Here is a 25,873-nt window from a genome sequence, read left to right on the forward strand (position 1 = left end):
GCCTTTCAATGACTCCTTCACTCTTTGCTTTGTCCAATGCATTCGATAAAACTTCAATATAGAAAAGAAACAGATACGGGGATAAGGGCTCCCCTTGTCTTAATCCCCGTGATGGACAAACAGGCCCAACCAATGAACTATTTACACAGAAATCATACGAGACCTTTGTGACGCGGAGCATTATCCACTGGATCCACTTTGTACAGAAACCCAAAGCTTGGATTCTTGGCTTTAAAATGGACCAATCGACCCTATCGTACACCTTGCTTATATCTAGTTTTCGGGCAATTTCTCCATCTTTACCTCTAGTTTTCCTCTTCATATGATGAACTATTTCATAAGCCACAAGCACATTGTCATCTATGCTCCTTCCAGGGATAAATGCTGACTGATTCTGAGATATAATATCAGGTAATATGCTTTTTAACCAATTTGAGAGCACTTTAGCTAGAATTTTGTACATCACATTGCATAACGCTATAGGTCTCAAGTCGCTCATACAACAAGCATTTTCCTTCTTAGGGATAAGGACAACATCTGTATCATTTAAATTTGTTAGAAACGACATTTGATGAAGCCATTCTTTGCAACATTCATAGACATCTTGACCCAAAAGAGACCAAAATTGCAGAAAAAGCTGGATTTAATCCGTCTGGACCTGATGCTTTATCGGGATACATTTGCTTGACTGCACGATTAAATTCTGTGAAAAATAATTCCTCCATTAACATTCTGTTGTGACTCTCTGTAACACGTCTATCATCTTCATCTACCCGAGGCAACCCAGTAATATGGTTCCTTGAAAAAACTGATTTGAAGTAGTCCTTCACCATTCGACACATTTCTTCATGGTTATCTATTTTTTGTCCCGTATCATCCACCAGGTAAGGTAAATGATTGTTCTTTTTCCTAGCAGACGCACTTGCATGAAAGAACTTGGTGTTGGAATCACCATATGTTAACCATAATGTTTTAGCCCTTTGTTTCCAATACACCTCCTCGTGTTCCAGAAGCTCATTCAATTTTTCCCTCTCCATGAAGTACATCTTGACTCATGTCTCATCTATGCGGTTTACTAGCATATTATCTCGAAACTTATGAAAGAAATTTCTACCCTACGTGCTATGAAACTAGAAACCGAAATAAGCTTTGGAAGAATATGAATAGGATCAAGCTTTAGCCAGAAATCTGTAACCTCGGTGCTAAAATTTGGTTCAAGGAGCCAAGTGTTCTCAAATTTAAATCTAAAATGCTTCCTTGAGTGAGACACATTAAGCAGATCCAAGAAAAGGGGGTCATGATCAGATGCTGACACATTATAAACTTGTAACTTACAGAGTGGGAATAAATTCCACCATGACCTGGTACCAAAAGCTCTGTCTAATTTTTCACGTACCCAATCACTCTTTCCATGGTTTTTCTCCCACGTATACTTGCCTCCCGACAACTTAATCTCCGATAACATGCTGTCATCTACTGAATCTTGAAAGCCCTCCATCAAGTATGAAGGGTGAGGTATGTTACCCCATTTGTCAGGAGTATATAATAAATCGTTGAAATCTCCTATGATACACCAAGGATCTTGAGATAACCCTGATAACATATGAATAAAATCCCTGGCTTACGAGCACGCTCAGGGAAACCGTAGTAACAAGATAAGCACCAGTGCACAGAGTTGTTTACTATGAAGATTACATCTATGTGATTTTGTGAATAGCCAAAGATCTCACACATCACATTATGCTTCCAAAAAATCGCCAGCCCACCACTACGACCTACTCTATCAATAGAAAAACATTGAGAGAAGCCCAATTTGATCCGAAGCTCCTCAATTTTATTTGCGAATGAAATTGTTTCAGAAAGAAAAAGAAAACTGGGTTTATGCAACTTAACTAAGTCACTGAGAACACGAACTGTTCGAGGGCTCCCCAGACCCCGACAGTTCCAGCTTAGGACGTTCATTGATGATGGCTAGCTTGCCTTGCAAACATAGCCAAATTTTTAGGAGAAAAAACTACACAATCTATTTTAGAAAGAGTGGGTTTTGTAAAGAAAACACCATTACCAGCTTCAGTTTCCATAAACTCACTTTCATTTAGTTCACGCCTTCTTTTCTGCCTTTCCTCTAAATTAAGGCCAAATAACTCTTCCTCACTAGGCCCAAGCCCAATAGGAGGATTAACCACTTTATTTACCGCCAGAATAATTGAATAATCAACCATATGGGACTTCCCCGAAATTTTTTCCCCAACACGAACCTTATCCCCAGGATTACGTCCAACATAACCTCCCTCCACTTCAACATGATTTGAATTTGTCGAAAATTATGGGATGTAACTGTCATTCCTGAGATTTACGCCCCACTCCTTATCACGTTCATCTCTCAACCATTTACTCCGTTCCTGACCAGCCGCCCTTCACGGTGGAGCTTGATTGAGCTAGTTTCCCCAATCCTTAACCGGTTCACCTGAGTTTGGAAGAACTTTCGTAGGACAGAAACGCTCTGTATGTATGACCATACTACATACAAAACAAAACTCTCCCAGTCTCTCATACTTGCACTGAATTATGCTTTCCATTCCATTCTTACGGCATATCTTCTTCTTCCAATTTAGTGGTTTCCTGACATCCACAAGAATTCGTATCCTCATATATTCTCACCAAATGCTTGAATAATTATTTGGATCATATGATATGAATTTGCCAAAAAAGTCTCCCCGCTGTTTTTATATCTGCTCAGTCATGATTCCTCCAGGTAGCCCATAAAGTTGAATCCAAAAAGCCATATTTACGAGAGACACCTCCATAGGATCCTCACCTTTTTTTATTGAGTTCAAAATCAGCATTGCCCCATCAAATGACCACGGTCCACCATTGTTCACCCAATTCATATCGTCCATATGGTAAAACTGAAAAATAAAAAGACTTGATTTTAGTTCCTTTATATTAATACCTCTTGATGGCCTCCAAATATCTGCTAATTTTGATTTCATAGCCTTGGTATTGATGTTATTTGTTGTCAAAAAATGACCAACTATGTTAGATATATTTGAGATGTCATGTCTAATATGTTTCATGTTTAGTTTTCAGTTCTTAACAAACAGGAAATATCAGTACTTACTGGAATCAGTACTTACTGGAAGTCGGAACATAATATCAGGACTTAAGGTCATGTTAGAACTTATGTACGGGAGGACTTACAGTTAAGGAAGGAAGCTGATTTAAAGTAGAAGATCGAGACTAAAACAAAAGAAGATATGCATGGAAAGAATTAGAAGACTGGAAGACTTGTATAAGATATCTGATTGATATATTTTGGGAGACAGAATTATATTCCATGTTAATTAGAAGTTATCTTGTAACTGTGTAGTATATAAACACAGACATAGGTTTACACTATATGTGTTATCATTATCGAGATACATTATTCATTGTAACCTAGTAGCTCTTAGTGATATTTGTTCATCACTGAGAGAGAACAGTTCCATTGTAACAGAGTTTATTATATTGAATATATATGTTTACTGTTACTTGTGTTCAAGATCGATTTGATTATAATAAAACTGTATTCAACCCCCTTCTACAGTGTTGTGTGACCTAACAAACTAAGCACAGCTCAAACTTGTTAATATCATCCTCTGAATCTTCTTCAAAAACAAGTTCCTCGTTCTCCTCGTCCTCGATACCCATTACCTTCATACCACGATTGATCTCCTCTAGATTAGCCATAAAACAGCCTCCTACGTTCTCCACAGTTTGGAAAAATGAAGAGAAAAATAAGACTCTCACAAACCCTCACGCTTAACCCTCTCATTGTCTCATTCCTTCTCCACCTCTCGAAGTTTGGCGTCACGTTCTTCTACCTTATCAACAAACAACCTCTCAGTAGCCTTCTTCTCTTCAACTCTCTTTGACAGTGCAGAATTCTTTTTAGCCAAATCACCCGCATGCCTTTTCGCCTCGGTATAACTCATATTGAGTTTCTTCCTCTCCTCCTTGAGGGTGGCAATACCAGCTTCTAGTTTTGATCGAGCCTCACCGGCATCATCGAATTTAAACTCCTCCAAAATGTTTGCAAAATCAGCAAAAGACTGTCAAGGAAACATAAGAGATAAATATGATAATTGTTAAGACGAAAACACGCACTAATATTTACGCAAGTATACGCGATCGCAAATAATATAAAATTATTTTTAGTTCGTTCCCACAGAGACTGGTTTAGGTTAATTTTGATCAATGTACTTATACAACAATATTATGGTTATTATTCAATTCTAAGACGAATAACAAATTGAGATTATTTTAACTACGCTTAACTAAGAGATTATACTAAAGAACTTTAACTAAGAGAGTAAAGAGAGTTGAATACTATATGACACAAACATGGGATTCTAACTTCATTAATTACTTCATTTAATAGTCTTTTCATTCTTAACCTTAGCATGCAATGGTGATGACACTAATCAGATAAAATGAAACTGATAAACGCCAACTTTCGTTGTATGAATATCACACTAATAACATCTTCAAAAACTCCATTAAACTTGAAAGTGTCGCACATCTCGATGCAATCTCTGATATGCATATTGGGGTCTTCTGTCGGAGAACCCCCAAACTGAACTGAGTTCTGTATCATCTGAATCATGCTCGACTTGATCTCAAAGGTATTAGCCGAGATGGCTGGTCGGACAATACTAGACTGAATATCATTAATCTTCGGTTGAGAGTAGTCCATCAAAGCCTTCGGATTTGCTTCAGGTTCTCCCATTGTAATAAGTTCTTTTTTTCGACTTTCTCCTCGACAAGAACTTCCTCGAAAACTTCCTTAGCTACTACAACTTCTTCCTCAGCTTGATCCAGTGTTCTCTTACGAGTCTGAGAACGCGTATCCATACACGCTCTCTAGAGTTCCTGAAACACAACAAGGAAACAAGTAAAATATCCGAGTCACTGAACTTTAACAAACACTGATGACAAACATATAAACTAAAAATTAACACCGAGTCCCCGGCAGCGGCGCCAAAAACTTGTTAGGACGAAAACACGCGCTCATATTCACGCAAGTATACGCGATCGCAAGTAATATAGAATTATTTCTAGTTCGTTCCCACATATACTTGTTTAGGTTAATTTTAATCAATGTACTTATGCAACAATGTTATGGTTATTATTCAATACTAAGACGAATAACAAATTGAGATTATTTTAACTATGCTTAACTAAGAGATTATACTAAAGAACATTAACTAAGAGAATAAAGAGAGTTGAATACTATATGACACAAATATGGGATTCTAACTTCATTAATTACTTCATTCAATAGTCTTTTCATTCTTAACCTTAGAATGCAATGGTGATGACACTAATCAGATAACACGAAACTGATAAACGCCAACTTTCGTTGTACGAATACCATACTACCAGACATCCACAAAAGAGATATAAGCTGAATAGACACCAATTATATTGAGACCCTATATGTCTATAGAATTTGACAATATAACGGTTGAATGTGCAAGTTATCTATCGTGATTACATAGGGAAAGTAAGATGGTTAAAATTACCTATGAATCATGCATAACAAATACATGAACCTATGCTAGCATGGCAAGTTTTAAATCTCTAAATTCACTTTCACTTCATTAGCGATTAACACGTTATCTTATAAGTTCGTGACGCTCATAAGACGAATAAGCACAACCAATACTAGGATATCATACAATCACCACACACTAAGGCATCGAAATAAATTAACTAAAGAAATCCATAAATAAATCCGTTAGAACCCCACGACAATGATTAGCCCATAATCAGACTCATCATCAATGTGGGTTCCAATGAAAGCATGGTATAATAAACGTAGTCTTTATACTGAATAAATAATAAACCAAGTACGTTACACAAGAGTATAGGTTCACAAAATAAGAAAACTAGCATCCAAAGTTACAACTTAAAACAAAGAATCACAAGAACAAATTAGATCCTCTTCACCTTGGTTGAATTGTGCTCTACGATCTTCTTACGCCTTCTCATTATGCTCTGGTACCTTTTGTTATGAAAAATGAACATAAGTTATGTTTATATAGCAGGCCATGCAGATTAGAAGTCCTTCGGATCAAAATCAGAGTAGAAACAGGATTCCTGGAATTCGACTCGGTGCGGCCGCGCGCTTCATCAGCGTGGGCGCGCTGCACTTCTGTAATCCTGGTGCGGCCGCGGGCTACTACAGCGAGGGCGTCCTGACTCTCTGGAGAAAATTCTAACTTCTGATTTTCTTGCTGGTTTGAGTTGGTCTTTTCACAAGCAATCTTCTTGACACCATCCTAACACCAATTTAGCACCAAAATAATGCTAAATCTCCTGAGTCTTTTATTTATGCCTGAAATGCAAAAACACTACAAAAACACATCAAATACATAAATAAGTCGAGTACAAAACATCAAATCAAGCCTTTATAGCACATAATAAGTGGACATAAATGCCTCTTAACATACCCCCAAACTTGAACCGATGCATATCCTCAAGCATAAATAGACTCAAAGAACAAGAAATAAAAATTCATGAATGCAACTATATGAATGCAACGATCCCCATAGAATAACTTAACCAACCGACAAGCAACATCACAACAAATGCAGTTATTCGCACAAAGATCAATCAAATCCCACTAAATAACTTACAAGCCAGAAACATGTGTGTGTGCAAATGCTTACAGATATACTATCACAACTAGATCAATAATCATGACTTACTACTCATCAAAGCAGTCACAAGGTTATAAATAGAATAAAAGCTAAACTCAAAATGACCGACAACACTTCAGTTCTTATATCGGAGTTTTACATGGATTCATGCTTTTATTCACAACACATAAACAACACAAATATGCTTATCCGATCGTGCAATGAGTGAGGTCCACAAAAGACGTATACAATAATACACATGTAGCGAGCGTTAGGTTAGTGGATCCCAGATTATAAAAAGCCTTAGGTCACTAGGCACAATGTCCCCTAAGAACTTAATAACTCGAGTATTAAAGAGCCCACTCGTGATCAATTATGCATAAACACATATTTTTTTCTCTTTTTTTTCTTTTTTTCATAAATTTCTGAACGAGTGTGTTTCGCTCCATCTCGCTCAACCCTAGACTACTCATATAAAATGAGCCGGCTACTAGCCATTTGACACCAAGCCACAACAACTAGCAATGAAATCCAACTTTTCTCCAATTTTTAAATATCCATGTTATTTTATCATTAAGAGAATATCCTAAATTCTAAATATAAACAAGTGATTAAACCTCAACAAACAAATAAATCATGACCAAGATTTAGCCCTCAAGCAACCTATAAGACTTAGTAAAATTACAATTGTCTCTAGCATGCAAATCAACTTGATAAGAATTAACATCACTAAACACGACATCACTACACTAGCATCAATGTCATGAATAAATCGGAAAAATCATCTAAGGGATCATGTTATAATGCAAATGCATGAAACTATATGCACAAACTATCATACAAAATAATGGAAAAATAAATAAAATAAAATAAAACTACTAAATGGTAAATATGCAACTATATGAACTAAATTAGCATGAATATGCAAACTATATGAGACTCACACAAAACACATAATCCTTAACTACTACCCCCAAACTTAAAATATTCATTGTCCTTAGTGAAGGTAATAGCAAGGAATCAGGCATACCTAATCAGAATCAGGGTCATCACCCTCAACGGGTGGTGTGTCAGGAGTGTCTGGAGGTAGATATACAGAATCCTCACCGAATACTTGCCACTGGATGTCAACTCCCGTGGCTCTGAATGCAGTCCCCAACGCCTGGGTAAGGTCCTGTGCAAAGCGACTATGGATGTCATGCATTGCATCCATCCTCCTCAACAAGCGCCTATATTGCGCTAAACTCATCCCAGCACTGCCACGTGCTTCCTCCTGCTGCTGCTGCGATCCCGAAGGACCGGCCTCTCCCAACTCAGCTCTCCAAGCTGCTCTACTTGCCTGCGTCATGCCACCAACATATGCCTGAGGAGCTGGCCTTCCACCTGGAATATGGTCATAAGAATATCCAAGCCCCTTCGGATCGGGCTTCCCACCATACCACTCCTGCATATTCAACAGCGTCGAACTATCAATCGGGACACTTGGGAGCTGCAGCTGCTCATGTGCCAGCCAATGAATGCCAACTTCCACACACAGCTTTGTCATAATGGACGCATAGGGTATAGAACCCGTAGTACTCCCTCGAAGAAACTTTAAAAAACCCCGATGGATAACCATCCCAAGATCCACATAGTCTCCCTGAAGAATCCCCCACAACAGACGAGCACGCTCCACAGTAACATCATGCATGTGAGAAGATGGCATGATGTTAACACAAATAAAAGAATTCCATGCACGTGCAAACCTGTTCATGCAAGAGGCAGGAAATATGGCATACTCGTTCATGCCCTTCTTGAACTTCCAATGAGTCTCAGACACACACAGGGTAGCAACAATCAAATCCAATTTAAACTCTTCGGGCGTCTTCTCATTCCAATTCTCCTGTTCTGGCCTCCTCTCGGGCTGCTCAATCGCCCTACGAATAGCCTCAACACTATACTCCACAGTCATCTCCTAACCACCGTGAAACCGTTCTTCTCTGCCTTAGTATTCGCGTAGAACTCACGCACCACACTCATGGGCACAACAGCGGGTGTCTCGCAAAATGCAACCCATCCTATCTCCAAGATCATCTCCAACAACTTACCATCTTTCCCCGATGGCAGAAAACCACGCTCCTTGGCTTTAGGCTTCGAAAGCAGCCTCGCATACTCCGCCTCAGCCTCGGGAGTTGAAAACCTAGGCCTCACACCATCCGCACTCGAAGAACCAGTGGTGCTGCTGCTAACTTTAGTTCATTGTCTTTTGGGTGCCATTGAGATTGAATAAGCTTGAGAGAATCGAAGTTTGTAAGAGAGATTTATGTGTTTGAGAATTTGAGAAGTGATGGAGGAGTTGTGTATAAGTGTATGTATATATAGGAGATTGGGAGAGAATTAGTTATGGAAAAGAAGTGGCAATTGATATTGGGAATAATGGGAATAATGGAAATTGATTTGGAGAGGGAAATATGGGATGTGGGAGAGTAAAATTCGGGTAAGAATTGATTTTGCCTTTAAATTCCCAAATTTCGATTTTTTATTTTTTTCAGAACCAGGGACCCAGCGTGGTTGCGCGCTACCTCAGCATGGGGGCACCATGCTTTTGCCAATCCTGCGCGGCTGCCCCGTCAGGCAGCGCGCGCGCACAGTATCTGTTAAATCAGCACGACCGCCCCGCTTCACAGCTTGGGCGCGCCGTGCTACTGTAGTTGGCACTGAATTTTTCTATTTTTTTGGTTTTTTTGTGTTTTTCTCCTTTTTTCCTTCTTCCTCTATCTACTAATATACAACAAACTTGGGTTGCCTCCCAAGAAGCGCTTAGTTTACGTTGTTAGCTTGACATAGAATCTCGAGATCAAGTAGACAATAGAACGTCACTAACCACCTCACGGGTTTCCGTATCCCCATAATAATGCTTCAACCTCTGTCCATTCACTTTGAACGCTTGGCCTAGATCATTCTCAAAAATCTCCACAGCTCTATGCGGAAACACAGTTTGATTATGAAAGGTCCGGACCATCTCAACTTCAACTTTCCAGGAAAAAGACGGAGAAGAGAGTTGAACAAAAGAACTTGCTGCCCTGGCACAAATAACTTAAGCACCAGACCCCTATCGTGCCGCCTCTTGACTTTCTCCTTATACATTTTATTGTTTTCGTACGCTTGAAGTCGAAAGTCGTCGAGTTTATTCAATTAAAGCATTCTTTTTTTACCAGCTGCATACAAATCAAGGTTCAACTTCTTCAAAGCCCAATACGCTTTATGCTCGAGCTCCACAGGCAAATGACACCCCTTACCATAAACCAACTGAAATGGCGACATACCTAACGGAGTCTTGTATGCTGTTCTATACGCCCAAACAGCTTCATCAAGCTTTAAAGACCAATACTTCCTTGATGGACACATAACTTTATCTAGAATACGCTTGATCTCTCTGTTAGACACCTCAGCTTGACCATTAGTCTGAGGATGGTAGGCTGTAGCAATGCAATGATTCACATTATACCATTGCACATAGCAGTGAACTTGCGATTGCAGAAATGCGATCCCTCATAACTGATTATGATATTTGGAGTCCCAAATCATGTGAATATCTGATTATGAAGGAAATTAAGCACTACCTACACATCATTTGTTGGCAAAGCCTTGACTTCAACCCATTTTGAGACATAATCATGCCAACAAGATATAATGATTATAGCAAGATGAGACAAACGGCCCCATGAAGTCGATTCCCCAAACATCAAAGACTTCAACCTCAAGAAGCACATTAACAGGCATCTCATCCCTCTTGGACATATTACCCATACGCTGGCATCGATCACAATTCAAAATAAAGCAATACACAACCTTAAACAATGTAGGCCAGAAGAATCCCGCTTGAAAGACACGAGCTGCTGTCTTCTCTCCACCATAGTGGCCTCTATAAACAGTCAAATGATAGTCTCGCAAGATCCCCCCCGTTTCGCTGTACGGAATACATCTGTTGATAGTTTGGTCAGCTCCTTGTCTAAACAGATATGGTTCATCCCACATGTACCACTTCACCTCATGAAGAAACTTCTTCCTTTGAGCAAAAAACAAGTCTGGAGGCATGATATTACTCACAAGGTAGTTCACAATATCTGTAAACCACAGTTCTTTTTCTTGTACACCAAACAGCTGCTCATCGGGAAAAGACTCATTTATCAATGACTTATCCTGTGAAGTTGCACTTGGATCTTCCACACGGGAGAGATGATCAGTGACTTGATTCTCAGTACCCTTTCTGTCCTTGATCTCTAACTCAAATTCCTGCAGAAAAAGAACTCATCTAATTAATCTAGGCTCTGAGCCCTTCTTCAAGATGAGATATCGAATCGCAGCATGATCAGTGAAAAATGTCACCTTCGTCCCAAGCAAATAAGATCGAAACTTCTCAAAACTATAGACAATGGCCAAAAGTTCTTTCTCAGTATTAGTATAATTCAGTTGAGCACCATTGAGGGTCTTACTAGCATAGTAGACCACATGAAATATGTTGTTTTTTCTCTGCCCAAGAACTGTTCCAACTGCATAGTCACTTGCATCGCACAACATCTCAAAAGGTTCATTCCAATCAGGTGCAGTTATGACATATGTCATGATCAAACTCTTCTTCAAGAACTCAAAAGTAGCTAGGTACTCGTCATCAAACTTGAATGGCACATCCTTCTCAAGAAGATTGCACAAGGATTTAGAGATTTTTGAGAAGTCATTGATGAACCGCCTATAGAAACCCGCATGACCAAGAAAGCTGCTAACTCCCTTAACAGAAATTGGTGGAGGAAGATTTTCAATAACCCCCAACTTGGCTTTGTCCACCTCAAGACCCTTACTAGAGACCTTGTGCCCAAGAATAATACCCTGTCGCACCATAAAGTGACATTTCTCCCAGTTGAGAACCAGATTGGTCTCAACACACCTTTTAAGAACTTTGCCTAGATGCTGCAAGAACTCATCAAAAGAATCACCAAATATAGAGAAATCATCCATAAACACCTCCACATTCTGACCAATTATGTCAGAGAAGATAGCCATCATGCATCTCTGAAATGTGGCAGGTGCTCCACAGAAACCAAAAAAAACTCTTTTGAAGGCGAAAGTACCAAATGGACAAGTGAAAGTAGTCTTTTTTTATCTTCTAGAGCAATGCAAATCTGATTATAACCTGAATAGTCATCCAGAAGAAAATAGTACTCATGCTCAGCCAATCTGTCAAGCATCTGATCAATAAAAGGAAGAGTAAAGTGATCCTTTCTCGTGGCCTTGTTCAGCTTCCTGAAGTCTATGCAAACTCTCCACCCCGTGACTGTTCGAGTAGGAATGAGCTCATTCTTCTCATTAGCTACAACCATGATACCTCCTTTTTTCGGTACACACTGAACTGGACTCACCTAAGAACTGTCAAAAATGGGATAGATGATCCCTGCATCTAGCCACTTGAGAATTTCCTTCTTCACAAATTATTTCATGATTGGATTAAGGCTTCTCTGTTGCTCAACAGTAGGCTTGCTACCTTCCTCTAGCAGAATTTATGCATGCAATAAGAAAGGCTGATTCCCTTAATATCTGCTATGGTCCATCCAATTGCCGATTTAAACTCTCTCAGAATTATTAAGAGTTTTTCCTCATCACTAACTGAAAGGTCAGATGCAACAATCACAGGCAAAGTAGATGCATCACCTAGAAAAGTATACCTTTAGTGTTCAGGCAATGGTTTAAGCTCAAGGGTAGGAGCTTCCTCAATAGATAGCTTGAGGCGCTTTGGAGATTTGTTCAGCTCCTCCATTCTAAGATATTCAAAAGGCATATCCATCTTCCGCTTCCAGGAAGAAGCATCCAGATATTGCAACTACTCATCACCTTCATCATCTTCACTATCTGAATTCCCCAACAAGGCCTTTTCTAAGGCATCAGACCTTAGCAATTGATCAAGTTCTGAAGTAACCACATAATCAACCAACTCCACTTTTAAGCACTCCTTATTTTCCTTAGGGAATTTCATGGTATTGAATACATTGAAAGTTACATCCTGATCCAGCACTCGCATGGTGAGCTCACCCTTCTACACATCGATCAAGGTTCGGCCCATAGCCAAGAATGGTGTTCCCAAGATTATGGGAATCTTCTTATCCTCCTCGAAATCAAGAATTACAAAATCATCAAGAAAGATAAGTTTATCAACCTTGACTAAGACATCCTCCATAATACATCATGGATATGTAATAGAACGGTCGGTTAACTGCAAGGTCATATAAGTCGGCTTTGGATCAGGTAAGTCTTCTTGAAGATTGACAAAGGCATCAGATTGATGCTAGCCCCAAGTCACATAAGCATTTGTCAAATGACACTTTTCCAATGAAGCAAGGAATAGTGAAGCTTCCAGGATCTTTAAGCTTCAGAGGCAACTTCTGTTGTAGCACATCACTGCATTCTTCTGTGGGAAAAACGGTCTCTAAGTCATCAAGCTTCACTTTCCGAGAAAGAATAACTTTCATAAACTTCGCATAACTAGGCATCTGTTCAAGAGCTTCAGCGAAAGGTATGTTGATATGAAATTTATTGAACACCTCCAGAAACTTCTCAAACTGCTTATCCAGCTTTTTCTTCTGCAGCCTCTTAGGAAAATGAGGTGGAGGATGGATCTGCTTCTCCCCTGTATTACCTTCAGGAGGAGTGTGTTCAAGAGTAGTCTTCCTTGGTTCCACTTCATCTTTCCGCACTTCTTCTTCAGCCACAACTTCTTCATCCGAAACTTGAGAGTGTTCGGGATTCGCAACCTTCCCAGACCTCAATGGAATTGCCTTTACCTGCTCCTTAGCTTCCCTCTTTCCTGGAAATTCAGTGTCACTAGGGAGTGTACCAGGTTGATGATTTAGCAAGGCATTGGCAATTTTTCCAATTTGATTTTCCAAGGTCTTGATAGAAACTGTTTGGCTCTTGCACATGAGCCTCAACTCCTCCAATTCAGATTTTTATTAGATTACTGCAGCTGGAGTTGCTGGCTTGGCGCATATTGCGGTTGCTGAAAATGAGGAGGGTTGTACTACTTTGCTGGATATTGCTGATAAGGTTGTTGAACCGTATTCTGAGGATTACTCCAACTGAAGTTAGGATGATTGCGGTTGTTGGGATGATAGGTGGCTGGCACAGGCTACTGCGACCTCTGAAAGTTGCTCACGAACTGAGTTGATTCACTAGAAATAGCGCACTGCTCCGTCTCATGTGCCCCAGCACAAAGCTCACAGACACTAGTGTTTTGCTTAACTCCATAATTAGCCAAAGAATCCACCTTCATCGTCAAAGCCTTAAGCTGAGCAGCTATAGTAGTAGCTGCATCTAACTCTAGAATTCCTACTACCTTGCCCTCAGATAGTCTCTGAGTAGGATTCTAGTATTCATTCGCAGCCATCAGTGCAATCAATTCATAAGCTTCATCGTAGCTTTTAGCCCACAAGGCTCCTCCTGATGTTACATCAAGCATGGGTCTAGAAGTAGCACCAAATCCATTATAGAAGCAGTTACCGATCATCCAATCAGGCATTCCATGATGAGGATACTTTCAAAGCATCTCTTTGTAGTGATCCCAAGCCTGGCAGAAAGATTCTCCAGATTGCTGAGCAAATTGAGTAAGTACGTTTCTGATTGCCGCAGTCTTCGTCATAGGAAATAATTTAGTTAAGAACTTTTGACCAAGATCCTCCCATTTGGTGATAGACCCTGGTGGTAGAGAATGTAACCAGCACTTAGATTTATCCCGCAGAGAGAATGGGAAAAGCCTCAACTTAATAGCATCTTCAGAACTCCATTGAACTTGAAAGTGTCGTAGATCTCGATGAAATCTCTTATGTGCATGTTGGGGTCTTCTGTCGGAGAACCCCCAAACTGAACTGAGTTATGTATCATCTGAATCGTGCTCAACTTGATCTCAAAGTTATTAGCCGAGATGGCTGGTCGGACAATGCTAGACTGAATATCATTAATCTGCGGTTGAGAGTAGTCCATCAAAGCCTTCGAATTTGCTTCAGGTTCTCCCACTACAATAAGTTCTTCTTCTTCGACTTTCTCCTCGACAAGAACTTCCTCGAAAACTTCCTTAGCTACTACAACTTCTTCCTCAACTTGATCCAGTGTTCTCTTACGAGTCCGAGAACGCGTATGCGTACACGCTCTCTAGAGTTCCTGAAACATGACAAGGAAACAAGTAAATTATCCGAGTCACTGAACTTTAACAAACACCGATGACAAACACATAAACTAAAAATTAACACCGAGTCCCCGGCAGCGGCACCAAAAACTTGTTAGGACGAAAACACGCGCTAATATTCACGCAAGTATACGCGATCGCAAGTAATATATAATTATTTCTAGTTCGTTCCCACATATACTGGTTTAGGTTAATTTTAATCAATGTACTTATGCAACAATGTTATGGTTATTATTCAATACTAAGACGAATAACAAATTGAGATTGTTCTAACTATGCTTAACTAAGAGATTATACTAAAGAACATTAACTAAGAGAATAAAGAGAGCTGAATACTATATGACACAAACATAGGATTCTAACTTCATTAATTACTTCATTCAATAGTCTTTTCATTCTTAACCTTAGAATGCAATGGTGATGACACTAATCAGATAACACGAAACTGATAAACGCCAACTTTCGTTGTACGAATACCATACTACCAGACATCCACAAAAGAGATAGAAGCTGAATAGACACCAATTATATTGAGACCCTATATGTCTATAAAATTTGACAACATAACGGTTGAATGTGCAAGTTATTTATCATGATTACATAGGGAAAGTAAGATGGTTAAAATTACCTATGAATCATGCATAACAAATACATGAACCTATGCTAGCATGGCAAGTTCTAAATCCCTAAATTCACTTTCGCTTCATTAGAGATTAACACGCTATCTTATAAGTTCGCGACGCTCATAAGACGAATAAGCACAACCAATACTAGGATATCATATAATCACCACACACTAAGGCATCGAAACAAATTAACCAAAGAAATCCATAAATAAATCCGTTAGAACCCCATGACAACGATTATCCCATAATTGGACTCATCATCAACGTGGGTTCCGATGAAAGAATGGTATAATAAACATAGTCTTTATACTGAATAAATAATAAACCAAGTACGTTACACAAGAGTATAGGTTCACAAAATAAGAAAACTAGCATCCAAAGTTACAACTTAAAAAAAATAATTACAAGAATAAACTAGATCATCTTCGCCTTGGTTGAATTGTGCTTTACGGTCTTCTTACGCCTTCTCCTTATGCTCTGTTACGTCTTGTTATGAAAAACGAACATAAGTTATGTTTGTATAGCAGCCCATGTAGATTAGAAGTCCTTCGGATCAAAATCAGAGTAGAAATATGATTCCTTAAATTCGACCCGGCGCGGCCGCGCGCTTCATCGCTCGGGCGCGCTGCACTTCTGTAATCCTGGCGCGGTCGCGCGTTACTACACCGCGGGCGCGCCGACTCTATAGAGAAAATCCTAACTTCTGCTTTTCTTGCTGGTTTGAGTTGGTCTTTTCAAAAGCAATATTCTTGAAACCATCCTAATACCAATTTAGCACCAAAATAATGTTAAATCTCCCAAGTCATTTATTTATGCCTGAAATGCAAAAACACTACAAAAACACATCAAATACACAAATAACTCGAGTACAAAACATCAAATCAAGCTTTTATAGGACATAATAAGTGGACAGAAATGCCACTTAACACAATAACAAATGTACTATAAATGTATACAAACAAAATAACAAGCATACACAATGTGGAAAATTGTCTTACCCGGCCAGCTCGACCCTTAGACCTGTCGACATTCTCGTCGCGACTTCTACCGGTATAAGACACGAAGTCTTGAGGGAGATTAAAAATCTTGAAGGCTCGAAGAGGAACAGTCAACCCACCTGTCCAACGCTCTGTGTGTTGAAGAATCTCAACCTGAACAACTTCCCTGCGGGCTTGGGGGTCGACGATATTAGTCATCAAGACTCGGTTCCCAATAAGTGTCAAAGTCTTGTTAACCCCAGCCGCAGTATCATCGACCCCATCAACACCATCCTTGTCATCTTCACGATGATATCGCTTGTGAGGGTTAATAACCGATGGATCGACATCAGTAATCACTCTTCCCGCATCCTCCACAACTTTCTCCCCATTATCGTCTGACAGCTCGATGGACACCGAATGATTTGCCTTCGATGGCCCAGCCCTCGCAGCATCAACAGCTCCAACTGAGGCCCTCTGCACTAGAAGCATCATAACTTTGTTTCTCCACGAACCACGTTGTTTAAAATCTTCTTCAAATAAACACATGTCACTGACAAACAAAGACAAAATGTCAAAATATAAAAAAAATGAGAAACGGCGGGGGGAAAAGAAAAGAAAAGCAGCAAAACACAACGGATACACATCGCACAACTTAAAGCTTACAAATATGATCCTCCAAGAATATAACAAATGAGTATAAATAGATCTCGAACCATATAATCTATCCAGATAGTCAAAATCATATTTTTTCCAAATTGTTAAGGCCATCGATAGTCGCCTCACTAATCTTTCAACACGGCCTCACAAACTCTAAATCAAGACCGCCAATGTATAACCACTTAGGATGATATCCTGAATTTGAAGATCTCACACTCACTATCTTCATCCGTTTATGTCGAGTGTCGAATTACACCTGACCCTCATGATACCAGACGTTGTAAATAGAAAAAAATAAATTTACAGAGGGTATCATATTCCTATCACAACATAAAGCTATAAAAATAACTTAATTGAGCAATAGAGTTAGGTGCCAGCTATCCAACCCCACAACCAATGGCGTCGTACATTGTCAAGTGAAAAGGGTGCATAGGCAGCCGAAGGCCGTAACGAAATAAAATCAGCGGAATACCATGCATCCCGTACTCCGACATCATCCACACCCGGTCACCGACAGACAGAATGCAGCGTCGATACCCATTATTAAAATCAACTTAATTATTTAACTTATCCCACGATGACACCTTGTTAATATAATGACTTATGTAGTTAAGACTAGACTTATCCGAGAACTCCCTTTTATCTAAACGCAAACTCTCATAGACAATACGTGCACTAAGCTCCAACATGCGAGGACTCAAAGGAGAGGGAGGTGGCACACCCTCCGGGACCCCAGATAAGAATTCGTCTTCATTCATAAAATCGAAGGAATTACACTGCTCTAAATAAGGAATCTCCAACTCATTCAAATTCAACGACGATTTTTGATCATCCTCTTTAAGAGGTCTTTTTTCAGGATTACGATTAGAAATCGTTTGCATAGAAGAAGATGAACTTATGGTAGCCATATCAATCCAAATCGACCACACGGACTGATAAACTATGCAATTTAACCCAAAGCTATTAACTTTAAAGGATAAATAAGAGGAAAAGTTCTGGAGGAAGAAAGAAATGACAGTGAATTGATCTCCAGACGGGCGGAACCTTCTTTTGATACGAAGAAGAGAAACTAAACAGCCACAACCCCAATCAACCGACGCCAAAAAGCGAGAAAGAAAAATACACAAAATATACATATGTATCCCCCAAATAAGCATGCAAAAAAAAATCCAAATAATAATAAAACACATTTTTACTCTTTATTTTTTATCTTTTCTTTACTAACCTTGGTTATATTTATATTTTATTGTTTTTTTGTCTGATTTTCAGAATAGAAAATACCTAAAGAAAATCTAAAGATATTACTTCAAAAGGGGGAAAATATAGGATGAAGGAAAAGGCTCAAGTGGACTTAATTGTAATAATTAAAATATTTTTAGATATTAAGGCCTAACGTACCCATTTATAAAAAAAATTAAGACATTTTATAAATAAAGAACCACTAGTTTATTTGTAAAATTTGGATAATTTAATAAAGAAAAGACTTCTTATTATAGTTTATTCAAATATTCAATTGATTATTCGCGTATATCAAATTCTTAAATTTTTGTTCAAATGATCAAAAGTCAAAAACAGGTAATGTAATTAGAAAGAGAGGAATACTACCTCTATCCCGGTTGGTAGTATACGTTTATTATTTATACGTATTTGGAGACTTTTATAAAATATAGTTTTATAATATTTTTTAAAAATTTTATTATTTTGAATGAAATTTTAAAGATAAAATTTTTATTCAGAAAAAAATTAAAAAATAAATATTATGGAATTATATTTTAAAGGAAAATTTTCAAAAAGTAGTATATAGAATTCTAACGGGAGAGAATAAAATTGACGACGGCGGGGGTTGGTTGGTCATTACTCATTATTACCAGATTAGGCATGAGCATTGGACTGCGTGTAGTCAGTCATTCGAGTCTGATTAATGATATGCTTGTGAGATCGAAATAGAGAGTTTGAGAATTGATTGAGGCAAGATGTGTATCGGGGTGTTCATGTGGCAAGCTCACCCTATCTATCCTTTCCTACTTCTACTCAACCGAGATGAATTCCATGATCGGTAACCAACCTACCCCTACCCTTTCATTCTTATGTCGAGATTATTCATTTATCGAGATTCAAAATTAGGAATATATATTATTTGTTCATTTGACTTTGGGCTGCTTTAGTTGACTAATAAACTTTATGTTTGTTTTTGAAAGGCTGACCATTCCTTTGGAGTGGTGGGAACAAAGTGGTGATCACATACTTGGAGGCCGAGACGGGGTCGCTGGTGGCACCTGGTTGGCTTCTAACAAACACGGAAAACTCGCATTTCTTACCAATGTTAGGGAACTCCACTCTCTCCCTAATGTAAACAGCAGAGGTCACCTCCCTGTCCGTTTCTTGGAGGTGCCTGTTTTTTTTTAATCCTGTCCCTTCATTCCATTTATTCATATAATTGCATTTTACTCGGTTTATTCTACGGGTTTAATATGAATGTCCTAATATTTTTATGAATGTTCTAAGTTTTTTGCTCAAAATTTATAGATTTGATCCATATTTGAGTAAACGTGGCTTAATGTGCTCAACCGACATTCTGTCAAAGACTCAAAGTAGTATTATCTTTTAGTTGGGCTTGGATCGACTTTGAACATAATGTTCAGTTTAAAGAAATGAGTGAGCACATTAAGTCACGTTTTTTGCTTAACTGAATCAGAATTTTAATGTCTAGCACCATTTTATATAGTTGGTCTCATGATTTAAGTGGTTATAATGGAAGCCATTGTCTAATTCTGGAAACTGGTTTGATTGCAGAGCGAAAAAGATCCAATGATGTTTGCAGAGGAAGTTGTTAGAGAGGCTGATCAATACAATGGGTTTAACCTAATTGTAGCTGATATTTGTTCCAAGAGCATGGTCTATGTAACTAATAGGCCAAAACAAGATAATAACTATATAAAACAAGTTTCACCTGGGATTCATGTGTTGAGCAATTCCAACCTAGACACTCCTTGGCCAAAGGTAAAGGAGGAGCTGTACATACTCTTGCACTGCTTCTTGCTGGTTCTCAGTGTGATACGGTTATCCTGTGAAGTTGGTTTGATTGAGTCCTAATATTTGTCTTTCACTATTTGCTATTAATGATGTTACTGGTATCGTAACTCTATTGTTGTAAAATGTTTAGTATAAATTCAAGACAGATGTACATGTCCTTGCCTTACATAAATCTGTATTCTTTGCAGGCTCAACGGCTAAAGCAACATTTTACCAATTTCTTGAATATTTATGGTAATGTTGAATGTCCTATAGAGGAAATGCCTGAAAAATTAATGAGAGATACTGTCAAAGATGAAAAAGAAATGCTACCAGGCATTCTCCCTCCTGAGTGGGAGTACCAGCTAAGTTCTGTATATGTTAATATTGAAACTCCCAAGGTAGACTTCTAAATTGTTTTTCTTACCATTCATTCTCAGCTTCCTGCAAGTGCATCCTTTGCTCCCAACTTTCTTCCTAGAGCTCATTTACTCACTCAAGACACACTTATGATTCATGTCAGGGACATTATGGTACACGAAGCACTTCTGTGGTATCTGTAAAGACAAGCGAGGAGGTAACATTTTATGAAAGCCGTCTTGAGAGCGGCTTATGGAAAGACAAAACCATGTCCTATATGATCGAGAACATTATGTAAATGAATGTTTCTTGATTGGGCTATATTCCTGGAAGATGGGCTAAAAGCTCCTTTGCTGGAAGTTTAATTTACTGTGCAAGTAGCTTCATAAGTATTTCTCTTTATCTGAGCTTGCCACTAAATTGCATTATATTCGACAAATAAAAGAAGTTACCTTCTTTTATTGGCTTAATACTTGTGAATTTTCAGCTCTACTTCTATCCCCTCCCCAGTGCTGTTGTCAGCAATTCAACCAATGTTTTGTTGTTGTATGTAACATTACGACCTTGTATTTAACTAATGTCAGCTTCTTTATTACCAAGGAGAATCCATTATTTTTATTGTAATTCTTCTTTTGTTTAAAAGTGTGAGGGATCTTTGCTAGCTATCGCTATGCTATAGTAGAGTCACCCTTACTGTTATGTACTATATGAATTGAAGATCTGGAGCCCTCAGGCTCTTTGGCCACAACGAAACATACACAAGGCAAATTTATATTGCCATTGTTACAGTTGTGTAGAGATTGGATAAACAGGACAGTATGATAGTATTATGTAATATATAATGTACATTGGTAGTTTTTGCCTGGCAACATTTGTATTTCTTGCATACACAAGTACAAGACTTCTGAAGCTACATGCATTATAAGATTAGAGAATAGTAGTAGTTTGGGAAGATGAGATGAATAGGAGTCTTAAAATGAGATTTAGTTAAACAAATGTTTCTAATGTCAATTCTGTCCACGTTAAAAGCATAACTTACATTGAGGGGACCAGGTGTCCAAAATGGATTTTCTTGATCTATCGACATTCTACCCTTTAAGTACTGTGATGATAAAATTTTGAATCCCCGGGCACAATTGATTGAGCCATTACACTTCATTTTCTTTTTGGCTAAATGCCATTATAGTTTCTTATCATGAGCAGGCAGTGAGGGAGCAAGAGTTTAATGTCATTTCGGTCTTAAACAAAGCACACAGAGCATACATTGTGTATACATAAACATGTCCCTTACATTTATATTGCGCACAAATCTTGACCCATCTTCCTTCATGCGTCTCCGATTCTGCCCTTGTTACCTAATCTCATTTCAACCGATCACGCTGCGCACTGCGGGAATCAGGGATCTTAATCTACATCTTACACATAAATATCTATTTCATTCTTCCAGTCTTACCTAAAAGTCCAGGATAGAGAAACAAGAAATACATCAACTTGAAGAATATATCATTGTCAACTACAGGGCATGCTCTGAAACCTCGATTCATGGATGCACTCTCCTGCACATCCCATTGCCTAATCTTTGTCTCAATTTTACCTTCAACTCTGTAAAATGTTATAAGTAGACTTCACATATTCCTAGCTTCTTCAGCATGCTACTCACTCCTATGACCACATAATACTATCTCAAGAAGAACTACGTTATACAGTCCGAAGCTTAGTTGAGCTCTCATATTGGACTAAAGAAGCAAGCTGCACATAAGTGGTACTATTGTCTGAATATCAAAACCGCAACAGTGTCAAGATGTAGAAATTTATGATTTGAAAAAAGCAATATTCTCCCTCTTGTAAATATATATGAACCTACAAACTCTTCCCTCCCTATTTTATGACATGAATAACAGCAAGGCGGAAAGTAGTACTCAGACAATGCTAACATAATTCGAGTTAATCTAATTCCAAGAGAGGAACAGACAAACCATAACCAAACATGAGCTAGACAATGATGACAGCCCTTTAATGATGATTCAATCTCCTTCCAAAACTCATGTGCTACCTCCTAGGCGTTCTTGTTACAAATTCAGAAGGGAGCTTACCCAAGGCATGGTCTTTCCCTTGCCTGCTCCTGATGCAGCTTCAGTTGCTCCCCCTGTAGGCCCTTATGACTAGCATTTGCAGAGAAATCAGGCTTCATAAACCACCTCTGAAGACTTATATATCGCGAAGAGAGTCAGGGATCATCCTCTAACTTCCTCAGACACCATAGACTCCAGCAGTTATTAATTTTCTTGATCATTTGTCTCCTTGAATTTTAACTGTGATGGTCCTTTAACTTCATTTTTGTTGGAAACCTCAGGCTTAGTTTGTTAGCCTAGTTGCTTGTTAACACTCCTAGCCTCCTATTAAATTTAGTTCTATGCTTGCTTAGTTAAGGGCTAGCCCTTTTTGACATATTTACAATTACAAAAACAATGTCACGACCTTCAAATTCCTCGATTACCATATCAGATCTAAAACCTAGATATGAACTGAGACCAACCTGTAAAGTATATCATAGATATGCAGAATGGCTTCTATTGCTTCCAACATAACTAAAATGACATTTCTTCTTGTTACTTTCTTATATAGGTCGGATATTATCAAGTGTCTAATTGTTCAAGATGAAGCTTCTGTAAGATAAAGTATAATAATACTAGCAGGATGCAATTACCATAGGATTTTATGGTTATGTTGGAAATAATGTCCCCTCCTTGTAAACGATATACACCTAAATTATATATGCAAATTCATAGCATTTGAAAATAGTGTGTACTACCTGTAAAAGATAGAAAACTTAAATTTATATATACCAAATATTCTATAATCACATTTATCGTATAGCATTTGAAAATAGTGTCTACTACATGCCATCCATAGTATGAAGTCAAAGGATATCATAAAAACAAGTCTTTCAGGGTCCTTGCTCTCTAAAACAACCTAATCAGAGGTTCTAAGGTGAAGTGTCCAGTTCCAATTTTGTGTCCGGTCAACACAGATATGAGGTCAAAACAGAGAGATCAGGTAACAGAGTAAACGAGTAGTCCGAGTCCCACTTCTAGTTTAATTGGAAGTACCAAATAAGCATTTGGTACAACTGCAGAGCCCACGCCTAATAGCAGATTGGTTCTGTAGGACTGCTTATTTGTTAATAGCCAAAACACTGATGACATTTTAGTGGAATAATCAGGTAGACTCTGTACTAACTACACAGTAGTCCTTTTCCATAGATTTTGTATATAATTTCACAGAAATAAATCAAAACGCATGGAACGAAAGCAATTAAAAATCTCACAAAATGAATCCAAAAACATGGAATGAGCATTTATAGAAGAGCAAAGCTACTGATTCTAAGATGTGACAACATAACCACTTACATGAAATATGAATTTATGCTCCATTTCTAAAGGGATAAATTCTTTTCTTCGTAAGAAAATGTCAACAGCACTTATGAATCTGCTATAAAGCAAATCCATAATAACTTCTACCTTGTTCTTATTTTTCTTCTTGAAGGATTAAACTGTTATTGTGGCCGCCATTAAAATGTAGCTGCAGGTACAGTAGAATGTTTTGAATATAAAACGTTGACACATTTAGGATGATGATGCTATTTCTGAAAGGGAAGACCATGTTCCCAGAACCCCAAGAGTAATGCCCAATGCGATAATCCCAATGTCTTTATATGCCTCTTTTGGTCCCATCTCATCCTTGAAAGTTAAGTAGTGAAAGAGAGCAGGCAAAACAAAGCCCAAAACACAACAAGTGCTACTCCCAACCAACGACAGGAAATCAGTAAAGTTAGGAACCATGAGCGCGATCAAGATAAGTACCAAAACCAACAGCCATCTGATCCACAAGCAGTAACACCCCTCCCAGAACCTCCTCTCAAACACCTCATAAACCGGTTGCATCATCAAGGGAAGCGTAATCAAAAGATTGACGCAAAGACTCAACTGAACGACAGTGCTCAACCAGCCTTGCCCTAAATTAGAAGTAATGATATCCTTAGTATTCTCACCAAATGCAAAATAACCAAAACAACCAAAAGTTGCATACAAGAAAGCAATCAAGAACATAGTAAGGGCCAAGACCCTCCCATATTTAGATTTATTTCGAGTTTCTGATTCCAAGGGTAAAGCCATACCAACACCTTCAAAAGAGTAAACAGCCACACCTAAACCATAAAGAGACCAGGACAAACTTCCAAAAGGCTTAACAGGTGGCATATACGTCATAAAAAGACGAACATCCTCAACCAATACAACACACATTGCTCCAATCTGAATAACATCAGCAAAAATACTCAAAGGGGCCAAAAGGGTCAGCGTAGGAATAGCATTAAGGCCTAACTGAAAAGGCAATGTAGACCAAATATAAATGGTCTTGGGAGAAATCGCGGTATAATGATAAGAATTAGCAAAAAGATGAGCCAATGTATTACCAATAAAAATAGTATAACCAATGCAAAAACCAGCCTGAGTGAGAATAACCATGAGATCAACAGCAAACCTTCCGGGGGAGCCACAAACAGCGAAACCGAGATCTCCAAACGACGAAATGTTGGAGAAAGTGAAAGGGCATTGGAGTTTTCGACGAGTGTAAACAAGAAGCATCATGCAATGATTTGTTAATGCAGCTGCAGCGAGGATCATGATGGAGCCAGTGAGCCAACCAGTCCTTGAGAAAGTGTAAGGGAGTCCAAGAACTCCAGCTCCAACGACAGCAATGAACACATTGGCAAATGTTTTGGGTTGGGAAGACAGTGCATCTTTGTGTTCCAGGAGAGGCGTGTCTTCTGTCGGACCGACAACATTGGAGTTGTTCACAGATGAGGTGCTGCTGGGGCCTGTTTTTTTGTCCATCTCCATTTTATTTAACACCCAGATCAGGCAGTGAGTGTGTGTACAATTGTAATCGAATCAACCAAACTAGCTGCAGTAGTCGTACTGGTAATAGAAACAACAAATGATTGTAATTGTACTTTTGTTGTAACATAAAGGCTAAATTTCTTTTGAAAAAAATATGAATTTAAAGAGATTAATTTTTTATTATTTTTAGGGGGTGTAGTGATTGGTATTTACGTAGTCGAATTGAGTTGGGACGCGGAGGCCGGGGCGGGATACGTGTATCTTCTAGAATCATCTTTCATTGGAGTATCATTTTAGTTTACTAGTGTTAGTAATAATTTTCTCTTATTATTTTATTTGAGGCTTATCAGCGTACATTTACATTTGTCATTCTCCCATCCACCACTTTTTCAATTAACATCTTTTTATCCGCTAATCCGAGTCCCTAGCAAACCAGCACAGCCCA

General features: G+C 38.5%; 3 protein-coding genes and 1 non-coding gene across 4 annotated transcripts; 2 read left to right on the top strand and 2 right to left on the bottom strand.

Annotated features, from left to right (window-relative positions):
* Nucleotides 1–1,075: 1,075 nt before the first annotated feature.
* Nucleotides 1,076–1,498, bottom strand: LOC141690810 (uncharacterized). The gene has a single exon (XM_074495575.1). It carries the CDS (start codon nt 1,496–1,498, stop codon nt 1,076–1,078), a length of 423 nt encoding a protein of 140 aa, XP_074351676.1.
* A 12,729-nt stretch (nt 1,499–14,227) lies between these two features.
* LOC141694449 (small nucleolar RNA R71) lies at nt 14,228–14,334 on the top strand. Its single transcript, XR_012563755.1, has one exon. It is a non-coding gene; the product is annotated as a small nucleolar RNA R71 (small nucleolar RNA).
* Nucleotides 14,335–18,997: 4,663 nt separating this feature from the next.
* On the top strand, nt 18,998–21,126 carry LOC141693200 (uncharacterized). Its single transcript, XM_074498222.1, has 5 exons — nt 18,998–19,211; nt 19,354–19,543; nt 19,949–20,155; nt 20,377–20,568; nt 20,691–21,126. Exons 1-5 carry the CDS (start codon nt 19,129–19,131, stop codon nt 20,823–20,825), a joined length of 807 nt encoding a protein of 268 aa, XP_074354323.1. The 5' UTR covers nt 18,998–19,128; the 3' UTR covers nt 20,826–21,126.
* A 2,704-nt stretch (nt 21,127–23,830) lies between these two features.
* LOC141693000 (amino acid transporter AVT3B-like) lies at nt 23,831–25,562 on the bottom strand. The gene is made up of 2 exons (XM_074497978.1): nt 24,705–25,562; nt 23,831–24,542 (listed from the first exon to the last, which is right to left on the bottom strand). Exons 1-2 carry the CDS (start codon nt 25,426–25,428, stop codon nt 24,154–24,156), a joined length of 1,113 nt encoding a protein of 370 aa, XP_074354079.1. The 5' UTR covers nt 25,429–25,562; the 3' UTR covers nt 23,831–24,153.
* Nucleotides 25,563–25,873: the final 311 nt, after the last annotated feature.

Source organism: Apium graveolens, chromosome 10 (genome assembly GCF_009905375.1).
Source record: "Apium graveolens cultivar Ventura chromosome 10, ASM990537v1, whole genome shotgun sequence".
NCBI classification, from domain to species: Eukaryota; Viridiplantae; Streptophyta; class Magnoliopsida; order Apiales; family Apiaceae; genus Apium; species Apium graveolens.

Excerpts from the sequence above, each read along its gene's own strand:
- LOC141690810 (XM_074495575.1), bottom strand. The coding sequence starts at position 1,498 with ATGGAGGGCTTTCAAGATTCAGTAGATGACAGCATGTTATCGGAGATT.
- LOC141693200 (XM_074498222.1), top strand. The coding sequence starts at position 19,129 with ATGTGTATCGGGGTGTTCATGTGGCAAGCTCACCCTATCTATCCTTTC. Across the intron at positions 19,544-19,948 it reads TCCCTGTCCGTTTCTTGGAG|AGCGAAAAAGATCCAATGAT; the intron begins GTGCCTGTTTTT and ends GTTTGATTGCAG. Across the intron at positions 20,569-20,690 it reads TTAATATTGAAACTCCCAAG|GGACATTATGGTACACGAAG; the intron begins GTAGACTTCTAA and ends GATTCATGTCAG.
- LOC141693000 (XM_074497978.1), bottom strand. The coding sequence starts at position 25,428 with ATGGAGATGGACAAAAAAACAGGCCCCAGCAGCACCTCATCTGTGAAC. Across the intron at positions 24,543-24,704 it reads TTACTCTTTTGAAGGTGTTG|GGCAAGGCTGGTTGAGCACT; the intron begins GTATGGCTTTAC and ends CTTCTAATTTAG.